Raw genomic sequence first — 15,007 nt, forward strand, 5'->3', positions numbered from 1 at the left:
CTTTTCAGACTGGAGGGTTTAAAACCGAAGACCCTGCACTTTTGAAAGTTGATGATGGATGGAAGGTTGGGGGGAACCTCTGTAACGTTTCGTAAGTGGGGGTGATGGTTTCCCCTTGGCCACGATGTGATATTTAGGCAAGAAAAAGAGGATGTTATGAGTCAAGGGAGGGATGACAGCCCTCGGGGCTGTGCGATGTGTGGCAGGAAGCCCAGGCCTGCAGAGCAGATGACCACAGCAGCCATGGCCTGGTTTGGTCCCCCAGAAGCCCCCCACTTTCCCACTTCCCCCAGCTCGGCAGAGCAGCTGCTTTGCCACGTCCACGATAAGGCCCCATGCTGCCCCGGAGCCCTACGCTGAGGCTGCCACGTGCATGGTGGGAAGGCCCCGTGTGGACGATGGTGTCTCTCACAGTAGCGGTAGCTGGTCAGAGCCACACTCCGAATGGTAAAGAACAAGGGGAAGGGAGGGGAGGAGGAGATATTTGGGGGCTGAAGCAGAAGGAGGGTCTATGGCGCTCCCACAGCCCTGGGAGTGAGGCCTGACCTGACGTGAGGCTAAACCACTGGGAAACTCTAGCAGGCCCCACTGGGCCCAGGTTCTGGCATGGAGCCCGTGCCCTCAGACCCTGGAAGAGCTGGGGTGGTCTGTACACGGCAGGGCTCTACCTCCTCGTCAGATGACCCCAGACTGTTCTTGCCATGCTGAGTCTGGTGGATGCAGCGTGCACGGTTTCTCCCTGGGACTTACCCCCAGGCGGGCCTAGCGTGAGGGTCTGCAGACCAGGGCTGCCCTTCTCCGTGCCTGACAGCTGTGAGGAGGACCAGCTTTCAGCACACTTCAGGAGCTAAGTTGCCTGACTGCCCAGTGGAGAGTTCATTTCTTTCTTTCTCTTTTTTTTAAGAAGGAGAGAGAGAGAGTGGGGAGGGGGAGAAGGAGAGGGAGAATCTTAAGCCCCTACACGGGGCTCGATCTCACGACCCTGAGATCATGGCCTGAACCGAAATCAAGAGTCGGACGCTTCACCGACTGAGCCACCCAGGCGCCCCTCAAGAGTTCATTTTTGATCTGTGCGTCTCACCGAGAGCTGCGCTGAGGCCCGGGGTGGAAGTGAGCAGCGCTGGTTAGCGGAAGAGCTCCAGTTTGCGGCTGAAGTGCCTGCGGGGTGAGTTGAGAGAAGGCAGGGGCGGTGTTTCCTAGCAGTGCCTTCGCAGCCCCTGGCACAGTGTCCAGCTCCGTGCTGGCACCCGTGAGCTCCCCGTGAACTCCGTGAACCCACAGAATGACCTGTCACAAGCGCCTGCTGGGAGGGGTTTGTCCTCTCCGGGGGCCCCGCCAAATAACCCACGCTATGGCATTTGCGTCATCCCCCCAGGGAGATGATAGGCATTTTCTCAAATGGCTTTCTTGGGCAGAGGTGGGCGAAGAGACCCCGGAGCCAGGGTGACGGACGTTGTGATAGGGCGGTCATGTCAGGGGAGCAGGGTCAGCTGAGAAGGGGAGATCAGGTGACTGCTGCTTTAATTTACACAACACCGAGTCATCGGACTGGGCCCCGCAGGCTCTCTGCCCGGGGTACACACCCCCAACCCTCCCTCGCCCAGTTATGTCACTGCCGGCAGCCTCACCGGGTGTCATGGAAATGTCACATTACCCTTGGCAGGGCTTCTCCGATAGCGCATCGGAAACTTGGCTGCAGGCAGGCCAGGAATGTCTGACATCTCCCCGGGCTCCCTCCCACTGCAGGCCTGGTGACCCGCGCAGGATCCTGTGACCGCGGCCCAGCATCCCACTCACACGCAGAGCCCAGAGGGAAGGGGCAGGCAAGAGCCCGGCTAGACAGAGATTCTGACCAGGAGGGACCGTGGGGGCGTCCCCAGGGATCTTGAGGAGTGGCGTGGGTGTCACACTCCTGGCCCCTCGTTCTGGGCCTTTCGCACCCCACCCGAGGGGCCACGTGGAAACCGGGCTGTGGCAGCCACGGCAAGGCTGCGGCCAAAGGGGAGGGCAGTTGCACACGGGGAGGGTTTGCCGTCTCTTGAGAGAAACGAAGCAATAGCAAATCTGGGAGGGAGTTTTAAAGGAAAGCACTGTGTGAGGGGCGTCTGGGTGGCTCAGTCGGTGAAGCATTCAACTCTTGGTTTTGGCTCAAGTCGTGATCTCAGGGTGGGGAGATGGAGCCCCACGTCGGGCTCCCCACTCGGGGGAGTCTACCTGAGATTCTCTCCCTCCCCCTGCTTGCTCTCTCTCTCAAAACAAATAAATCTGAAAGAAGGAAGGAAGGGAGGAAGGAAAGGAGGGAGGAAGGGAGGAAGAAAAAGAAAGAAACGACTGGATGTCTAGCCATACAATGGAACAGTATTCAGCCTTAAAAAGGAATAAATCCTCACACCTGCTAGGACGCAGATGAAGCTTGAGGACATTATGCCGAGTGAAATAAGCCAGACACAAAACAACAAATCCTGTGTGACCCCACGGCCATGAGGGCCCTGGAGTGGTCAGATTCGCAGACACGGCAGAAGGTTGGGCGCCAGGGGCTGGGGACAGGGGGATGGGGATGTGTGTTTCACGGGGACAGAGTTTCAGTTTGGGAAGATGAAAAGTTCTGGAGAAGGATGGTTCTGATGGTTGTACAACAGGGTGAGTGTACTTCATGCCCTTAATTGTTCGCTTAAAAATAGTTAAGATGGTAAATTTTATGTTCTTTGCATTTTACAATTAAAACAATTTTTTCAAGATGTTCTGATCCACAAATGAGCTTATTTAGAAAGTTTTACTAACATATTTCACAGATATTCGTGACTGTTCATGTACTTAGCATATCATATAGGTTTTTAAGAAACCAAGCAAAACCCTCATTTGACCACAATGTTTTAAAATGGGGAAAGCCCCTCATGGTGACACAATTGTGCAGAAACCTCCTGGGCCTGCAGGGGCCTCCCTGGGGAGCCAGACAAAGACCGACTCCTGCGGAGAGGGATGGGCCTGGGAGGGGAGGCAGGCATCATGGGTAGTGCTGTTCTGGGCGACACTGCGCTGTGTCTGTCCAGCGGCCTTGAGTGTGAGGTTGGGTGACCTGTCTGCCAGGGCCTCACTCGGCCTGCTTCTCCCTGCGCACTCTTTAGGGACTTTCTTCCCTTCCTCCAGCCTGACCTTTGAACTCTCCTCATCTGCTCCCCTTCCCAGTGGCCTGAAGGGCACAGGCTGGCAAGCTCAGGGACTCCCAGAGTCCAGAGCTCGCTCTTTTCTCTTGTTTACCCGTGGTCACTCTGTACTGTCTCTGAAAGCAATCTTCTGGCCAGAGGGAGAGGGGAGTGTAGCTGCTATTTGTAATAGAGCAGGTCTTGGGTCACATGCCAGGGCCCTACCTCAACTGTAATGTTGCATTGCATCATGCACACATGGGTTGGGCTGGGATGCAGATATGGTAGGATGCATGCCAGCCCTACCCGTGTGTGTATCATGGCCCTACCCACGTGTGCATCCCCACCCTACACCTGTATGCATCCCGGCCCCACCCGTGTCTGCATCCCAGCCCCACCCGTGTCTGCATCCTAGCCCTACTCTACCCATCTCTCCTTCAGGGCCCAGGGAAAATGATACCTGGTCCCCTCGTTAGCCCAGCCCGCATAGACAGCTCCCCTGAAACTCATATTAGAGCTGTATTTTTTACAGTCCGGTTTACTGACGTATAGGTTACATACAGTAAAATTCACCTTTTTCAGTGTACAGTTCTGTGAGTTCTGAGAAACATATGTAATTGTATAGTCATCACCACCATTGAGATATGGAACCCAAAAAATTCCCTCAGGCCCCTTTATAATTTTTATAACCTATAATTTTTCTATTCCCTATAATTTTGCTTTTTCCCCTATAATTTCTATTTAAATGGTAAAATCTAGTGTACAGTCGTCTTTTATTTAGCAAAATGCATTTGAGATTTATCCATGATGCTGCATATCTCAATGGTTCTTTCCTTTTTATTACTGTGGAATGTTCCATTGTTTGGACGCACCAGCTTGTGTATTCATTCACCAGTTGAAGGACTTTTTGGGTTATTTCCAGCTTGGGGCAACTATGAATAAATCCACCATAAACATCTGTGTCCAGTTTTGCATGAAGGTGAGTTTTTACTTTCTCCTCTGGTGGCATTGGGAGGCTGTAACGTAGATATATGTTTAGCTTCATAAGAAAGTGTCCAACAGTTTTCCAAACTGGCTGCACCATTCTGAATTCCCACCAGCAATGTCTGAGAGTTCCTGTTCCTCCGTACCCTCACCAGCACTTTGCATTGTCAGTTTTAGAGAGAATCTTAGCTAGTCTCCTAGGTGTGCAGTGGTATCTTGTCGCTGCCATAAAGTGTGCCTCCTTCATGACTAATGATTAATGATGCCGGGCACCTTTGTCCATGCTTATTTGTCCTCTGTATGTCCTCCTGGCTGAAATATCTGTTTTAATCTTCTGTTCACTTTCTTTATTGAACTGTTTGTTCTCTTATTGTTGAGTCTTGAGAGTTCTTTGTATATTCTGGATACAAATCCTTTAACATGTATGTTTTGCCAATATTTTCGCATCTCTTCTCATCTTCCTAACAGTATCTTTTGAAGAGCTGAAGTTCTAAATTCGAATGAAACGCAGCTCATTGGTTTGTTCTTTTATGGACTGTGCTTGTTGGGCATTCTGTTGAACTAAGGTGTGCTGCGTAGGCACTGTGAGCATTTAGGAAACAGGGATTGTGGGGTGCCTGGGTGGCACAGCGGTTAAGCGTCTGCCTTCGGCTCAGGGCATGATCCCGGCGTTGTGGGATCGAGCCCCACATCAGGCTTCTCCGCTATGAGCTTGCTTCTTCCTCTCCCACTCCCCCTGCTGTGTTCCCTCTCTCACTGGCTCTCTCTATCTCTGTCAAATAAATAAATAAAATCTTAAAAAAAAAAAAAAAGGGAAACAGGGATTGTGTCCCAGGCTGGGGGCACAATGGTAAATAAAATTCACTACCAGTCATGCTTAGCAGAGGAGACAGGATACGTAAAGAAGTAACTACAGCATACTATAATTTGTAGTGTCGGGATGTGCAAGGTGCATAAAAAAGAGGAATAAGTTAACTCTAGAAACCGGTGATCTCAGGGCGCCTGGGTGGCTCAGTCAGTTAAGCGTCCAACTCTTGGTTTTGGCTCAGGTGATCTCAGGGTCCGGAGATAGAGCCCTGAGTCAGGCTCCTCGGCAATGGGCAGGGAGTCTGCTTGAGATTCTCTCTCTCCCTCTCCCTCTGCCTTTTCCCCACTCATGCACACTCTCTCTCAAAAAAAGGGGGGGGGGGGAGAAAAGAAAGAAAGAAATCAGTGATCTCTAGAAACCAGCTTTACAAAAGATGAACTTGGCTAACAATAGATGCCGAAGCTGTGGAGTGAATCAGAAGGTAAGTGGGGAAAACCTACTCCCCTAAGCACAGTGTTCTGATATCATTTCTCCTGCCCCAATTCTAGAAACCCAGGGAGGGGAGCACCAGAGAGAAAATTAGGTGGAGGCAGAGTGTGCTAACTGGGTACAACTGAATCCAGAGCTCCTGCCCCTGTCCTTCCCCCCATCACTCACCTTCCCAGTGACCACACCTCCTTGGTGTCATTTGTAGGGTTGGCCTACAACCCTACAGCTTGGCCACGATGAACAGGGATTGCAATCCTTTAGGTAAAAACAACATGGAGAAAGGGGAGGCTTGGTCACCAGAGAGACTGATGGAGTAGGTGAGGTATTTGGAAGGGGTCAAGGGACCTTGCAAATCCAAACATCATACAAATAGGAGGCTGGCTTCTTCCACCCATAAAACAAGCTTGGCCAGGGGTGGTTAATGTGAGTCAGACACTGGGAGGTGAGGAATTGTGGGCTCCCCAGAAGGACAGTGCCTTTCCCAGTTCCCTCCAGTTGACCCGTTAAAAAGCACAAGCAAAAATGCAGGTCTGATGCCGCCATCTTTGATCCTCAACTCCCAGCACTGCTGTGGGATTCTTGGATTGTTGTTCTTATTGAGGGCAGAGGCAAATCCTAGTGTAAGGTTCTGGACTGCCTTTAAAAGGACACAGCCAGGACATGTGTTTTCAGCATAAGCTGCTTGATTCCCTTCTATCTGCAGCTTTCCTTCCTCCCCTCTTTTCCTCCTTCACGAGGAATCTACCCATTATTCCCCAGGAGCAGATAACCAGTAAGGCTCACGGTCCCTTTCTTCGTGAGGTGAATGAGGAGAGCAGAGAGCCCAGACCAGCACCATAGAAACCAGCGCTGGTGGCAGAGGCGGCCTGGATGCTGTCCCGGCCTGAGGCCTCCCTGGCCTCGCACACACCCGTCCAGTCTCACTGGCACCTCACACCCAGAGGGCCTGGCGTGTGGTGTCAGGTGATGTGTTGAGTCAACAGACCACAGGAGAGCCCTGGTTGGAGTCCCGTGGCAGCCGGCTGCAGCCGGCACCCCAGGAAGGGAATGCCCCCAGCTGGCTGCCGGCCACCACCTGGCCTGCCCAGAGACCCAGCGGGAGGGCAAGAGCCAGGCCGGAACCACTCACCCACAGACCGTCTCCCCAGCTCCCAGCCTCTACCTCCTCCTCCTGCTTTGCCGAACGTGGCTTCCAGAGGAGAGAGGTTTGGAAACTGTGCTCCCGGGGCCCACATGCCATCATGCCGGGTAGAATAGTGTGTCTAGCACATCTGGAAATCACACCAGACCTATCTCAGGGAGGGGACCGTGGCTCCGAGCACCTCCTAGATCACCCACATCCCCTCAGCACTGGTATTGAGCCCAGAGCATAGAGAGAGGCAGGGGGGAGCTGGGAGCGCCCCCCAAGGTAAGGTTAAACAGCTCAAGAAACTCCAAAGTGGGGCATCAAGCACTGCTACAGGGTCACCCGTCATCAGCAGCAGGGGCCCGTGGTCTGTGGGAGGGAGGAGCTGTCATCAGGGGTACTGATTAGATTCAAATAGCCCGAATTGCAGAAAGTGCAGGAAGAACTCAAGGTATGGTTTCTGAATTAAAAGTCCGCTTGGAAACCTCAGTGCGCCAGCGTCCTGCCGAGGTGCACTCGCTGGCTTCTCTTGGTTTGGTTCTCAACCCAAGTTCCGCCCCATCTTCAGCCTCCGTGAGGGTCCCTCAGAGGGGACACAGCTACTGCTAGAAGCGGAAATGGTGGGAGTCCAGCCACCCTTTCGGAAAAGGAACGGTGAAAATGTTTTGAGACCCCGTGGAATTCAAATTCTTAAAACCTGGCCTTTGGGGAGTTAGAACCGCTGTGAGGCTATTTCGGAAAGAGAGAACGACCTGTGTATCTGTGCTTCACTTATCAATTTCAGCAGATTTTACAAGGGTCCTGGGACCCAAACACACTTCAGGATCCCTTCCCAGTTTCCGGGGAAGCTTCCCCAGTAGCTAGAGTAATAAGCAGACGGTGGATCACTAGGGATTCCAGGAGGGGCTGGAGACGGAGCACAAGGAGCAATGGCGCGTCCGTGTTCCCGGCACAGGGGGAGGACCCAGTCCGAACGGGGGTATTTCAGGCAGAACCCTCCCGGTGGAGACCTCTCACCAAGAGGCATGCTTTTGGAGCCTGGGGGTCTTGACCCTCCCTGTGGCCCCAGATCAGCAGAGTCCATTCCAAGTGTACCCTCCCACCGGCTCCGCCGTTTTATATCCTGGTGATACCTGCATGTGCTAGACAGGCTGGCTTCACCAGAACAGTTTGCTGGAACGACACTGTTACAAGCAGGCATCTCGGAGAAATGAGGTTAGAAAGACTTGTCTGAACATGCATAGAAAGCTAGTCTTGACCTAGGAGCACATCTGAGCAGGGCAGGGTGCTGGGGAGGGGGCTCCTGCCAGGAAATCTTCGAGCCCACACTGTGGCCAATGCCAGATAGCCTTTCCCCTGCCCACCGGGCACCTGATGGAGTATGAAAGCCCATGGGTCTCTTAATTGAATTAGTGTCCTTCCCTTATGTTCTCTCAGGAGATGACGGTTCCCATACTGACCCAGGAAGGAACCTTCCATTATGTTCTCTTAGGAAATGGCAGTTGCCATATTGACCCAGAAAGGAACTAGAGTCACCTCATTTCCTCCTCTTCCAAATCCAGTAGGTCCTGGTCATGGCTTCCCACTACCCGCTCCCCCTTGTGCAGCCGGCAGGAGCTCTCGGGGCGGCTGGCCGACAAGGGAGGAGGAGCCTGGGGCAGGCCTGTGAGAGCTGAGTGTAACTACGTGGACTGCAGGGGTATCCTCTGTGTCCCACCCTCCCACCTTTGACTCCAGGCACCTGCCAGCCTCCTGCGTGAACACATGCTCTTTCCTCTCCCCTACACAGATGGCCTCCTCCCTGACCCTCCATGGTTGTGAAGCCGGTGTCTGAAACCTTTCATAGCACCAGACTGGGGATCTAAAGAGCCACAGCGTTGCTGTGCGTGGCTTGGCTTCTAACCTAGCTGTTGCCCCTGGACCTGACGCTTCGCTCTCAGGGCCTGCACTTCCTCCACTGTAAAATGAGGCCGTGGGATGTTTGTCTGCTCAGGTCACTCGCCGCTGATTCCCCTGGCTGTGATTCTTTTGGTGGGGACTGTCCTGATTCTGCCACATTCAGCTGAATTAATCCGTGCATTATCAAACACCTGTTGCGTCTGTGATTCCACAAAGATCATCATCAGAAGGCACCAGCATAGCTATTTCCCCTTCATTGGCAAATCCTTAGCAAGTTGCTTTTCAGAATCTGTTTTGAGATGGATTGTTCTAGAATCTCTCTCTCTTACAAAGCAACTGGGGGCTTAGGATTGCTCTAGAGTCTCTCTCTCTCTTATAAAGCGACTGAAGGCTTTTTTTTCTCTCCTCCTTTCCTCGAGGATAGCCTTTTAGCTTCAACATGAAAAGGCACATATGCTTTTGTGAAGTATCTAGGGTTGCATTTTGGGTCCATGAAGCAGAACTCAGACCTCTGGAGGAGTGTGAAGAGGGCACAGCTCTTCTAAAGGCAGGGCAGCCACCAGAGGCTGGGGCCACCCTGCAGGGACTGACAGAGTCGGCCCCTGCGAAATTCCCATTTCCTTCTCTGTGCCTGTCTTTGCTTCGTTCTCTTTTCCAGTTCACCTGTGCAGATACTGACATGCTTGAGCCTGCTACCTAATAACTAGGTCCAGAATGCTATGGGGTATACCAAGCCCTGTGAGATTCGTTTTTCCTGGATGCCTTCTAGGAGAATAAGAACCTTAGAAAATGTCCTAAAAGAATTTTTGTGTTTTTTTAATGGAAAGAATTTTTCACCCACCAAATTACCATAATGCTTTGATTCCAAAATGACCCTAGACAGTCCGCAACATATTTGGAATAGTTTCAACTATTAAAGATTGTAAAACAGATTCTTACAATCTATAAGCAAAACTTGCAGCTTAAAACCTTATCTCAAATGAATTAAGAGTAACCTCAAGTACGGCCGGAGCCAGAGCCTTGGGTTTATAAAGATATCCAGGCCCATCCTGAGACAAGAGTGCAGAGACTTTACCCGTAAGAGAGGGGGCCTGCTGGGGATGGGGGGAGGGGAGGACCTCAGGAAAGGGTCTTTTATGAGCTGAGTGATTCTGGAGCATTTGGAGCAACGGTTCAAAGCAAACAACTGTGAAGGAAAAGGGCCCTGAGGAGAGCCGGCCGGTGGCTGCGTGAACACCTGGTGACCAGGGACGAGGCATAACTCAGGGCTCATCTGCATGAGACTGTGGTTGACACAGGACACAAATTCTGTGACACAAATCACAGGAAGAGTGATTTCCCTTGGAGACCAGGCAAGGGGCGTGGGAGTCAGAAAGAAGGGAATTCACCCCCTCAAAGAAGGGAGCAACGAGAGCTGAGGCCATGGTTGTACACGACCTCAGTGTGGAATGGGAACCAGATTACTTTAGAAGTGTCCTACCTACAGAATGAAAAGTCTGCATTCAACTAACAGTTCAAAACCTGTCTGGCCACTGAACCACCTGGGGAACTTTAGAAAAGCCAAGATTCCCAAGTTCCACCTTGGACCCACTCGACCAGAATATTTAAGACCTGGGAACATGTATTCTGCAAGCTCCCAGGCGATCCTCTTGCCCAGCTGGGTTTGAGGAGATGCTGGGCAGCATCTCAACTTGTGGCCCAGACACTGTGCCCAGTGTGTTGGGCTAACTCAGTGAGGTTGGAGATCAGGGACTGCCCAGACCAAGGGTTTTGAGCAAAACCTTCCCATGGGAAATGAAGGCAGAAAGCTGTCCAAAGTGCGATGAAAAAGATACGGCGACTCTTTGGGAATATTCTACACAGAGCCTCAGAGCAGATCACTGGACTGGGGCAAAGCCAGACCACACATGTACCAGAGATGGTTGGCCAAACCTTCCTCATGAGCAACTAAAAATGGTTGCTTATGTTTGCATCCATTGCAACCCCAGCCCACTGAGGCCAGAGAAGTCTAGCTCTACCCCGTAAGTAGAGTTCATGCCCCAGAAATTCCAGCTGCCATAGAACATGTTTGATTCCTTAAAACCAAGAGAAACCTGGAAAACTACCATCAATGTTCAGACCTCAAGGCCTAGGATTCACGAGGGTCTCAGGTTTTGACCCACATTTCCTGATAATGAAGCTTCTTCTTCCTTTAGACACAGAGCTACCACTGCCTTTGGTGTCTCCCCAAGCTCCCCTAGGCTCCTCGAGGGGGAAACCCAGGGAGAAGAGATGGAAAGAGATTTCCTGTCCTTCCTGAGTTCCTGCCTTAGGTAGTTCCCACCTCTGGTAGGTCTCACCTCAGGTAGTTTCCACCTCTGGTAGGTCTCACCTCAGGTAGTTCCCACCTCAGGTAGGTCTCACCTCAGGTAGTTCCCACCTCAGGTAGGTCTCACCTCAGGTAGTTCCCACCTCAGGTAGGTCTCACCTCAGGTAGTTCCCACCTCAGGTAGGTCTCATCTCAGATAGGTCTCACCTCAGGTAGTTCCCACCTCACGTAGGTCTCACCTCAGGTAGGTCTCACCTCAGGTAGTTCCCACCTCAGGTAGGTCTCACCTCAGGTAGTTCCCACCTCAGGTAGGTCTCACCTCAGGTAGTTCCCACCTCAGGTAGGTCTCATCTCAGATAGGTCTCATCTCAGGTAGTTTCCACCTCAGATAGGTCTCACCTCAGGTAGGTCTCACCTCAGGTAGTTCAGGGCGAAAAATGAACATGATCAGTGGGGGGCAGTGCAGGGAGGAGCAGTGGTTAACTAGGCCAGAGCGAAAGCCAAGAGGCAAAAGGTTAAAAACTGAAGCAGTAAATTTACTTGTGGAGAAAAGGCATCCTGAGCAAAACGAGTGGCAGACAGGCTTTTTCTGGACCCAGCATGTGCACACATCAGCCGTGCTGCTCATATTGCCGGGGCTTTCTGACCCTTTAAGTGCTCCTCTTTGAGGCATAGTTCCTGAGCAGTAGGGACTCCTGCCTCGCCCCGGCTGTGCCACCATCCCCCTGTTCCCGTGACCCTTGTCACCATCCCTTCAAAGGTAGGAACAACAGCCGCAAGTCCCCTCATCTCTGTAACGAGTCATTAGTTGTTTTTAAAACTGCATATAAGCAAACCTCCCATCCAGCATAAATGGAATATTTGCTCTTCTTATGAGACAATGGTCAGCAAGGATGTTTAAGATCAGGAACAAAATGAATTTTCTCTTCTTTCTTGTTATTTCAGACTGCATGCCTGTGCTACCCAAGGGCAGGGGGGGCAGGGGAGCATGGACACACCACACAGCCATCTGGTCTCCCTGGTGTATTTTTGCCAATGCAAGGACTTGATTTGCCCAAGGGCCCGTGGCTAGATAGCGGTAAAACTAGGCCTAGAACTTGAGGCTTCTGAAATCCAGGCCTCCACCTTCCATGCCACACTGTTGTCCTTCTGCAGACCTCTGCTCACTTTCTTCCAGGGCCACCGCTGTGCTCTCTCCTTCCCCATCTCTCTAGATGCAGCTCATGCCAATACGGCCTGGCCCTGTGAAGTCACCAGCTCATGGCTCCCTGGTGTCTGGAGCCACTTGCCTGGTGTCCTGTCTGGCTGCCAGGAGCCGTTTCTGTTCACTCACTGTGCCTATTCACTTGTCCTGGCTGCTGCCCCAGGAGAATCAAAGGCATTGTTCACTCTCAGAGTCTGACAGCGGTCCTAAACAAAGTCCTTAAGCAGAAGAAGGAGGGAAAGCCTTCTCAGAAGAACAAAACGGGGGAAACCTGTCTGCTCTGGGTACTGATGCCACAGCCCAGTCTTGTCTGGGCCCTTCGGAAAGTCGCCTTCATTGGGGGCAGATTTGTTTCGTTTTCCAAAGTGCAGGCCCAGCTCTTTCCCAGTGTCTCTACTGAGCTTTCCCACCCCTTCTCCGAATGCCTCCTGCTCTAGTGCTCCATGTATTTTACTCCCCGTGCTCCCTGCATACGGTATGGTGGGTTTGGGTTTGGGTGTTGTTTTTACCCCACTTTCCCCAACCAGACTGAAAGGTGGGTTTCATCGGATTCATCGGACCTGCCCCCTCCTCCATGCCTGCACACGGTTGGCCCCTGGCCGCTGGCTAAGCAGACCATGGTCTTCCTGGAAGATTGCAGTTTGGCAGTTGGCTCCATGATTAGGAAGTAAATCAGTCTATTTCAAAGTACTGGGGGATTGTGGCAGCCCTGCTCCATTCTCCTCTTCGTTTATGAGTTGTGACACCGATATTCAAAAGAAGAAAAAAACTTAGGAACGTCATCCTTACCTGCTCTGCTTTCTCTCATAAGACATCCCCCCTTTCCCTGGTAAAACAGCATAAATGTGAGTAAAAGTCTCTCCGCTGAGCACGTCTCCTATCTTGCTGGCTGGCAAGGAAGCCCACTCCGTTTGAGGAAGCCCACGGAGCCCACGCTCTCCTCCTGTCCCCCTTTCCCTCCTGCCCACCTCTCACTTCCCTTCTGCATCCAGTGCTTTCTAAGCTCTCCTGCCCGCTGGCCTGTGAAACCCCACTTTCACACACCCAAAATGTTGTTTTAAGTCTTTGTGCCCTCCCTTCTGGCAATCTCCCGTTCAATCCTGGCAAAGGGGTTTAGGATCTGGAGTCAGGACGCCAGTTGCAGGTGTGCCCTCTGCCATTGTTTACTCACTAAAGGACCAGGGGTGAGCAGCATCTCTGGTCACTGGTTTCTCCCCCTACAAAGTGGGAAGATAAAGCTGCCCCCCCAGGGCGTGGCCGCGGGGAGCACATGGGGCAAGAGTGTGTAGGAGCACTTTGTAAACGATGAGGCATTATGCAAAAAAGATGTTTCTAGTGCAAGACTCTACCCCTCTTAAAGGTGGTACAGCTATCAGTGAAAAGAGGGGGCATATTTTTGGTCCTCGGAAGGTTCTTTCCCTGTACCTTAAACGACACATTTTACTAATCCTCACATCATTTTACCTGTTCCCTCCCCCTCTAGAGTGCAGAGCATCACCCTGTTTTCCCCCACAAGACCACCCACTCCGGGAAGGGGGCAGAGAGGAGGCCGGAATCCCAGGTGGGAAGATGGAAGCATCTTTTGAATTGGAAAGACTTCACTGAGAGGAGCTTTCCTGGGGGCATGGAGAATCATTCTGCTCCGCTAGAAACCAGCTGTTCCCCCCACCAGACGGGAAGTCCACTCATCTTCTCCTCACCCCAGACAGTTGAGCAAGCTTGTGTCCAGGGCTGTGTGTGTCCCGCACCGTCCTTCTTGCCCTCCATAGCAGGTGGGGAAGGGATGGCCCACAGAGGATGAGCCGCAGGAGAAGCAGAGGCCGCCATTTGGGCTTAAAGAGCCCCCTGAGGGGGCAGCTGCTTAGTCATGTTCTCTTAAATTATTTACACTTAGGAGGGAACGTTCTATACCCAAAGAGCTTACAAGGAGTTCCGCCAGCTATGAATGTCCCTTACACAACGGCAGCCGGGCTTCTTCCCTGAAGAATGTTGCAAATGGGACCGCCTCTCAGACAGAGAGCGAGCAGGCCCTGCCCTCGGAGTGCTTCCATCCGGGGTGGGGAGACAGACCTTGTCAGAGCTGGTGGGGGCAGCTGGGGTCAGGGCAAGGGGCGGGAGGCGCAGCTGTTCGGTGTTAGCCAGCCTCTTGGCTCAAAAGCAGAGCAGTGGCTGAGGAAGGTAATTGTCTGAGTCGCTAATGCAGCCACGATATGAAAGTTATAATATAGGGAAGGGTGTGTGATGACAGCTGTCCCTGCCAGCTCTTGCCGTCTCCAGGCGGTGCTTCCACATCCTTCCCGAGGTACTCTGGGCACGTGCAGACAGGCAGAATATACATATATACCTTCTCACCCCCTTGCCTGAGACTGTGAGTGGGGTCAGTCTGTACAGATGGCTCTGGGGTTTGCCTTTCACGTCCTACCCGGTCTCAGAGGTAAGAAGAACAAGGAAGCTTCTCGTCAGGGAGCCAGGGCTGTCTGCGTGGAGGTGCCGTCGCCATGTTAGCCCCTTCCTGTCGATGGGCGTCTGCGTCTCCAGTCTCTGCTTTTAAAAGCCCCACTGTAATGACCCCACACTCTGTAACCAATGCCCCCACACTCGCCCTTGCAGCTATGCAACTACAGCTGTGGAAGGAAATCCCAGAGCAGATTGTTGGGTCAAGGAGCACGTGCGTTTGTAGTTTTGGTAGCTGTTGCCAGAATGCCTCCACAGAGGTCCACACTGGGTCCCGGCTTCTGAAGCCAACTCCGGGGGTGTGCTTTGAGCCAGAGTCTGAGCTGGGTCTGGAAGTAGAGTCACAGGCAAGAAGGAGAAGCCGGTTTGGATTATGCCTGTGTTTGGACAGACATGGGTGCGTCTGCACTGAGGCTGCCCGTCCTTAACCTGGAGAACCAAGACTCCCACAGGTGCTTCGCCCGAGGGGTTCTCACAGGCTGTTAGAACGGGGTTGGTGGCGCAAGCTTGGAGTCCACATGCCCCCCATCCCTCTCTGTTTCACCCGTCTGTTGCGTCTCCAGCCCTCTCCCTTGGAAAGCGCCCAGGGGGC

At 52.5% G+C, this 15,007-nt stretch overlaps 1 protein-coding gene across 7 annotated transcripts in view; it reads left to right on the forward strand.

Annotated features, from left to right (window-relative positions):
* Nucleotides 1-15,007, forward strand: part of PRKAG2 (protein kinase AMP-activated non-catalytic subunit gamma 2) — a 255,589-nt gene that overhangs the window by 146,238 nt on the left and 94,344 nt on the right. For 4 of the 7 annotated variants that reach the window (XR_005838439.1, XR_005838440.1, XM_040643780.1 and 1 more), the window contains exon 4: nt 13,445-13,522. The exons of the other annotated variants lie outside the window; for them this stretch is intronic. Coding sequence is in view for 2 of the 4 variants with exons in the window: in XM_040643780.1 (XP_040499714.1) it covers nt 13,445-13,522 (78 nt within the window). In the remaining 2 variants the exon portion in view is untranslated. The remainder of the gene's footprint in view (nt 1-13,444; nt 13,523-15,007) is intronic. 7 annotated transcript variants of the gene reach the window in all.

This window comes from Ursus maritimus, unplaced genomic scaffold (assembly GCF_017311325.1).
Source record: "Ursus maritimus isolate PB19 unplaced genomic scaffold, ASM1731132v1 scaffold_3, whole genome shotgun sequence".
NCBI lineage: Eukaryota > Metazoa > Chordata > Mammalia > Carnivora > Ursidae > Ursus > Ursus maritimus.